This window comes from Lucilia sericata, unplaced genomic scaffold (assembly GCF_015586225.1).
Source record: "Lucilia sericata isolate MDLA Ls3-8-SP2 unplaced genomic scaffold, ASM1558622v1 Contig000522F_arrow, whole genome shotgun sequence".
In the NCBI taxonomy this organism is placed as follows: domain Eukaryota; kingdom Metazoa; phylum Arthropoda; class Insecta; order Diptera; family Calliphoridae; genus Lucilia; species Lucilia sericata.
Genome location: NW_023994534.1, coordinates 295,001 through 303,427, shown reverse-complemented (window position 1 = coordinate 303,427; position 8,427 = coordinate 295,001). Strand labels below are relative to the sequence as shown.

General features: G+C 31.4%; 1 protein-coding gene across 1 annotated transcript; it reads left to right on the top strand.

The window, feature by feature from the left end:
- Window positions 1–6,598: 6,598 nt before the first annotated feature.
- Window positions 6,599–7,594, top strand: LOC119605813 (lectin subunit alpha-like). Its single transcript, XM_037959128.1, has 2 exons — window positions 6,599–6,776; window positions 6,842–7,594. Exons 1-2 carry the CDS (start codon window positions 6,648–6,650, stop codon window positions 7,529–7,531), a joined length of 819 nt encoding a protein of 272 aa, XP_037815056.1. The 5' UTR covers window positions 6,599–6,647; the 3' UTR covers window positions 7,532–7,594.
- The last annotated feature ends 833 nt before the right edge of the window (window positions 7,595–8,427 follow it).

The following is an 8,427-nucleotide window of genomic DNA, read 5'->3' as shown; positions in this document are numbered from 1 at the left end:
GGGTTTCGCCTAGCCACCGATTGCAAAGGTATTTTAACATGTGCTTGTCCTACAAGGAAGTCAATCGTAACGCCATAGATTACGTAGAGACAGACAAAAAACTGATTTGATTTTTAAGTGTCCACTATCTCGCTTACAAAGGAGACATTAAAGTGACAATTATCTCGTTTACAAAGAGTACATCCGTCATAAAAGTCGAATTAGGGACAACCAGGTGGTCAGACGTTAGTGGAAATCACTGTCATTTTTCGGATGCATTGACTCTTTGCCGAACTGCTGGGTAGAGTCGAGGGATGTTGATTATTTGTGTAAAAATTTTCGAACAAAAATCTGCTATACCCTCCACCACCATTAGTGGTGATAAGTAGAGGGTGTGTATAGGTTTGTCATTCCGTACCCATTCGTCTGCCTATTAAGCAAATTAAATCGACCAAATTCACCAAAATTATTCATTGTTGTCCTTCGCGAAGGGTAGTCATCTTGACACGATGCAAAGGCTTAAGTGTGATGACCCATGCAGGCCGTACTGGATACGTATACTCATACCACAGGGGCTCTTAGCGAGCACTTACTAAGAACTACTCCCCCGCCAAAAAATGTGGTAGCGTCTGTTTTTCCCCTATGGAGCGGCTACCAGATCTCTTGGGTCTGCCGGGTGTTATTCCCTTTTCGGGGTCCAGCGTCTGTTTTCCCATATTGGGCGGCTTGGTGGTCTGCCTCCTCCATGTGGTGAGGCAGACGTGCCCCACGTATCCGGTCGGGGGCCTTACAATCTCCGGAGACCCTATTCCCGCAGCGGGGATTTCAGGTCGCGGTGAATAGAATGCTACTGAGATCCGTGCTAGTTTGGCGGCGACACCGGGCCAGACTAATCCGCCAACTATCGGTAATGAAATATCGGCAGAAAAAGAGGAGGGAAAAATATCGATCGGTTAATTTTCCATATAAGGTCCATTTCCGAAAATCACTAAAATGTACATTACTCGTTAAGAAATAAAGATATCAAAATAAAATTCGACATAAATATGTTTTTGTATACTCTGAAAACTACCCATTGGTCCATAATTGATCATATTTCCCATATAAGGCCCAATTCCGATAACAACGTAAATGCACATATTTCATTACTTAATAAAGATATCGGGTTAAACAAATGAAAAACACAATGTTAAATTTTTTCCGGATTGGTCCATAATATGTAATACCACCCATATAAGGTCTTATTTCGAAAATTACTTAAACCTATTTCATTGACAACAAAAGATACCGAAATTAAATTCGACAAATTAAATTCCAGATCGGTCCACAATTGGTCATCGCCCTAATATAAGGTCCACTTCCGCACGTCACATAATGTCATGAATTTCATAAATATATAAGAATTCTCGGTTAAAAAATCATTCAACGAAATTTGTTATGGACCTAATCAAAATTACTTATGTGGGGAATTTCATGTCAAGTGAACCAACTTTTGAAATCGATGTCTTCCGATGAAATTTGCACCAATGTCAGTTCTATTGTATAGTAGTTAAGACATAATTTTTCAACAAGATCGGTCAGAAGAACCACTCTTTTAAAATATGTCGAGTACATAATTTTTCCAGTTTTATCATTTGGACAGAAGATTGGTCCCACGCCAAATAGATCCTAATGCATATATAATCCCCCATTCATAAAATATATAGCTTTAATGCGTACTTAAAACTACAAAAAGAGCAATACATTTCGACATCAACAAGTCCTTAGATACTAAGATCTCTGGGTCAAATTTCATGAGGATCAAGTCCATATTGTATTAAGACCCCTTTCAGAAAATGATTTCAACTTTTTTTTAAATTCTCTAAGAATTCTTTTTTAAATTCACTTCCCAAAATCCTATGCCGGAAGTCAAACAAATTTGCATATAGAGTTTTTTGTGTAGAAAATTTATCAACACCGATATATTCACATACTAACTTTCCACACAATCTATATATATTAAAGAGTAGCGTTACTGACTGACTGATTCATCATCGCACAGCCCAAACGGCTGAACCTAGAATCATGAAATTTTGACAGTAGATGTGTTTTTGGATATATATTTCCATTTTTGGATTTTTGGAAATTTATACATTTAGGGGTAAAAAAGGGGAAAAACGGGTAAAACAGGAATTCTTAATTATCTTACCTAATATTAGTGATACAAGAAAAATTTTAAATGCACATGTATCTACTTTTAAAATAAGCAGATGGGTGTCTGGTACTTTTTTGAAATTCATACTTATAAGGGGTGAAAATGTGTAACAAAAGTGATTTTGGTACCTTTTTTGGCCCTTTATAACTTTTTAACTAATAAACAAAATACAATTTTTGTAAATATTTTAAATATATCTCAAAAATTATTAGACACCTGTTTCGTACTTTTTTAAAATTCAGCCCTTTTTGGGTGTAAAAGGGAGAAAACTGTATTTTTGGTACTTTTTTTAGCACATTATAGAAACTTTTTCAATTTATTCAAGAGTTCCTATTAAATTACGGACTAACTCTGTAATATTTGTTGAAACAAAATATTTGCTATTTCACTGGGGAAAAAAGTACCAAAAAGGGGAAAAAAGTGAAATTTAATTTTATTCAAACTCATTGAGCCAATTTTTATAAAATTTGAAAAAGTAGTTTATTTACTCACACAAAATAAGCTATTGGTATATTATTTTGGAATTCGAGTACTAAGGCCTATAAAGGACCAAATTCGAGTAAATTGATTAGCGGTTAAAGCGCTTTTAGGGGCAGGACCTAGTATGAGAGATATGACCAAATATAGACCGATCGTAAAAAATTCTTTAAGCTAAATTTCTGTACATAAAAGTTATATTTTAGTCAAATTTTGTATCTATATCGTAATTTAGTAATAAGTAATGTGTGTTTTAGTAATTTTCTGAAGGGAATCTTGTTATGAACCTATCGTGAAAAAATCTTGAAATATAATTTCTGTATACAAAACCATTATTTGTGCCAAATTTTGTATCAATAGCTTTATTTGGTAATGAGTAATGTGCGTTTAAGAGATTTTCGTAAAAGAACCTTGTATGGGAGCTATGACCAATTATGTATATAAAGACAAATTTTCAAAACTCTGTGTCTATATCATTATTTGGTAATGAATATTGTGCATTTAAGTGATTTTCTGGAGGGGACCTAATATGAGAGCTATGACCAAATATGGACCGATCGTAAACCAATTTTATAATGTAATTTATGTATATAAGAGCAATATTTTTACTAAATGTATGGATATCAAGATTTGGTAATGAGTTATGTGCGTTTAAGTGATTTTCGGGAGGGAACCTTGTATGGGAGCAATGACCAAGGATGGACCAATCGTGAAAAAATTTTTAAATAATATTTATGTGTTTTTTGCATTACAAAAATAGTATTTATTTATATCATAATTTGGTAATGAGTTATGTGCCTTTAAGTGTTTTTCTGAAAGGGACCTTGTATAGCAGCTATGATCAATTATGGATCGATAGGAAAATAATTTCACAGTAATATTTCTCTGTATATGAGCAATACTTGTACCAAATTTTATATGGATATCTTAATTTAGTAATAAATTATGTGCATTTTCCGGAGGGGACCTTGTATGGGAGCTATGACCAATTATGGACCGATCGGAAATAAATTCCACAGTAATATTTTTGTGCATATGAGCAATACTTGTACCAAATTTTATAAGGATATCTTAATTAAGTAATGTGTTATGCGCTTTTAAGTGCTTTTCGGGAGTGGACCTTGTAAGGGAGCTATGACCAATTATGGACCGATCCCAAAAAAACTTCCACAGTAATATTTCTGTGCATATGAGTAATACCTGTACCAAATTTTATATGGATATCTTAATTCTGTTTTCGGGAGGGGACCTTGTATGGGAGCTATGACCAATTTTGGACCGATCGGAAAAAACTTTCACAGTAATATTTCTATGCATATGGGCAATACTTGTACCAAATTGTATATGGATATCTTAATTTAGTAATGAGGTATGTGCGTATAAGTGATTTTCGGGAGGGGACCTTGTATGGGAGCTATGACCAATTAGGGACCGATCGAAAAAAACTTTCACAGTAATATTTCTATGCACATGAGTAATACTTGTACCAATTTTATATGGATATCTTAATTTAGTAATGAGTTATGCGCGTTTAAGTGATTTTCGGGAGGGGACCTTGTATGGGAGCTATGGCCAATTTTGGACCGATCGGAAAAAAATTTCACAGCAATATTTCTATGCATATGAGTAATACTTATACCAAATTTTATATGGATATTTTAATTTAGTAATGAGTTATGCGCATTAAAGTGATTTTCCGGAGGGGACATTTTATGGGAGCTATGTCCAATTATGGACCGATCCAGAATATTTTTTCTCTGAAAGAATTCTATTGACATAAGATTTTAATTTGTAAAATTTTGTGAAGGTATCAACATTCTGACGGAAGTTATTAACAAAAAACTCATTTTCCGGGAATATGTACTTTTGTATGGGAGGTATATGAAATTGTGAACCGATTCTGGCAATTTTCAGCAGGGATCAAGCTCTTGTGTAGAAACGAATGTATGGTATGGTTTTCTAGAAAATTACATCAGAATGTGTAAAAAATGCTTATTTTTTTCGAGGTTGTTTTAAATTTTGATTCATAACTTTTCCCGGTGTGAACCGACTCAGAATTTGATAAGGACCCAGAATATATAAACTTTGTTGGGTCTCAGATGAATATTTCTTGGTGTTACACACGGAATGACAAAGTTATATATACCCTCTATCACCACTGATGGTGGTGGAGGGTATAAAAAGTATATTTCTAAGCGAAAAGAGGAAAAATTGTACTATTTTTATTAGTACTTTCCACTAAGGTAGAATTTATTCCACTTTTGGTACTTTTTCTCTCTTCAAATGATACTCTGTATGTTTTATAATATGAATTCAAAACACATGATTATTAAACATACACGGTCCTCATTGAAGATTCTTTAAGAGAGTACTTTTTATCTCATAAATGGTACTTTTTGAATTTTCCAAAATATTCAACATAGGAATATAAATTTTAACGTACATGGTCTTGACTGAATAATATTCTGTAAGTGGGTACTTTTTGGTACTTTTCCATTATTCAAATGGTACCTTTTGTTTTCTCTATTATGGTAAACCGGAAAACATCCTTATTAAATGAGAATTTATTGAGAGAGATTTTTGTACTTTTTCGTTTTTCCGATGGTACTTTTTGATATTTTTACGATATTGAACATAGAAATATAAAATTTAAAATGACAAACTACTGAAAGGGACTTTTGGTACATTTTCAATCAGTCAAATTATATTTTTTGAATTGTCTATAATAATGAACACAGAAACATATAACTTTTGATTAAATAAGAGGTATTTTATAGTACTTTTTTTAAAAATTTAGTAATTTTGAAATTTTCTATATGTGGAAGCTAAACGAATGAAACTAAAAATACAAGCTTCTTCCTGAATGCGAATTTATTCACGTAATATTGAACGTAAAAAACTGAAACATTAAAAAATTTTTAAATCAATTTTAATTTTCTATAAAAGTAAACAAAATTTTGTATGTATTTAATTTTGATTAGGGTAGCGAAGCACCCAGGGTATGCTAGTTTTTAATCATAAATGTATACATGTGTTTGTTTTTAAGCTTTTATATTTAAAATACACTAAAGTCTTATCAGCAGTTAGGTACTTTTTAAAAATAACTTGTACTTGGATCTTATTAGGATGCTACAAAAACTACCTTATATGAGGTTTATATCCAATATGGCCCGATCCATATAAAATTTGAGGGGAAAGATTTTAGTTCATATAATATCAGTTTATATCGAATTCCATCGCTATACTGATATTCTTAAACCAGTTATGGAGATTAAAGTCATTTTAGAAGGTGGACTTTATATGGGTGGATGGGAGCAATGATGGAAAAAAATTGACAGGGGAATTTCCTAGTTGCTATAAAACTTGTTTATTGCTGATATTATATAGCAAATTATAAGCGTTAAAGTATTTTTTGGGTTTGTAGGGTTAAATATGGACCGATCCATAGTGGTATAGAAATAAGGAACGGGGAAATAATTCTGTAACTTTTAAATGGTCAGTTAAGAATCGATTCTCCTCAAATGTTACAAAAACATTTTGACTCTTATCAAACTAGTTTGTACCGAATTTCAACGTTACGATTGCAGTTTTAAGGGCGTTAAAGTAATACTCTGAAGAGGACCTTATATGGAGGATAGGTGAAATCTATTTTGGACCTATGTTGGCCATTTTCAATATCAAACAAACTACATCAACTAAAAGTTCAGTTCTCTTACTCGTTCCGTTTGGACTCTATTGTGTTTTTAACATACAGACAGACCCAGAATAATATATATTTAAATGGGTCTTAGACCCAGAATAACAAGATTCAACCTTTTTGATGATGTTTTAGAAAATATTTCATAAAAATCGGTAAATAATTGATTTGTATATATATTACTTATATCTGGACGATATAAATTGTTCCATGCTAATGTTAAGAGTGTGTATAAATAATCAAAGTCGAATTTTTAAGAATCAGTTTTGAAAAGAGTTTCATAAAAGCAACAAATCAAAAATGAGCTTTATTTTTCTTTGTGAAATAATTATGTTTATATTTATTTTTAAAATAAATAAAATCACTTCCATTGGCCAAATGTACAACACAGTCGAAAATAAACAATATTATGTGAACCAAGATAAAGAGGTTAGTTAAATATAACTTGTTAAAATATTGTTTTTCAAATGATCATTTAAATATTGTCATTTTAGTATACTTTTGATAATAGTATAATTGAATGTTTAAAACTGAACATGACATTGGTCACAATTGAGACAATAGCGGAGGAGAAGGCGTTAGGTGAAATGTTATTAAATAAAACTATATTTCCACATATGCCTAGATTATGGATTGGTGGTCTTAGGATACCAGAAACACGTACCTATATATGGATTTCTATAGGTAAACCATTCGGTAACTGGTATCGTGGAATTCCAGATTATGACAAAGACTGTGTTTTTATTGGCTGGAGTGATCAATATCAATGGACTGATGGTACTTGTTCGAATAAACGTGGATATATATGCGAACATCAGAGTGAGAGAAAATTACAAGAAGACCACGAAAAGTTAAAGGAAAACTTAAAAATGGAAATTCAAAAACGAGAAAATTTACAACTGCAATTAAACAATGAAAAAGAGTTATCAACAAACCTCAAGGAACAGTTACAACAAATCAAGACGATGGAAGAAAAACGAAATCAAGCATTTGAAATACAAACACAAAACAAACAACTAGAACAACAATTACAAAATGGTGAACCGAAATTAGTGCCAGTGCTAAAGAATCAACTGCAAGAATATCAGCAATTAATTGAACAGAACGAATATAAAAAGCATAAATATTTTGATCTTATGTTTCCAAATATACAAAATGCTTATTTTCTGAATAATATACATTAAATTTGACTGTTTTTAATAATATTGAACGATTAATTTAAATAAATATTTGAGCACTCAAGTGAATAAAACATTTATTTAATTCATAATATTAATGAAAAAGGTAAATAAGAGTTATATGTACATATGTTACAAAAAAGTCTCTTTTTAGTTCTTTTTTAAATTTTACAGTTTTTTCTTAAACAAAATACATTAATTTTATTTATATTAATGACCTAACAATTTTTAATTTTTTAAAATATAACAATTATGAGCTAACGCTTATTTATGATTAATACATCATTGGACGCGGCTTTAAAACCCCTTCCAAACGATACCCCATATTGGATATATTGTTTCAAAACAAAACTAAAATTTAAAAAAAATAATTCAAAATTCCTTTTATAAATTTGGTCCGCCGCTGGACTTAAAATATTTTGGGAATCATTATAAAACAAAGCAAGGTAAATTTTGATAGGGGTAACAAAAACACGTTTTTGCTTTCCATACGAAGTGAGTCGGTCTAATGTATATACTTGAAAAATTTGGTGTAAATTTGGTACAAGGCGCTTTGTGTTGTTGTTTATAAAAACAAAAACAGAGCATGAACAACATGTTACGTATGAATATAAATCAGTCATGGGCAAACACATACCACCATGTGTATATTTGTGTGCGTTAAGCAGCAGAGAGATGACTGCACGTTATAACAAAATGGTGGTACACTGATAAAAGTTTTGAAATTTGTTTTCTATTGCAAATACTTTTTACGACGAGAAAAACTCATGAACTTTTGGGCATTTTAAACAAAAATGGAATAAAGGGAAAGAGTTTTTCATTTAAGAAAAGTAGTAGTATTTTTAAAAAGTAGTATTAAATAAAACTACTGAAATATCATTAAGAAAATCACGACTTTCTAT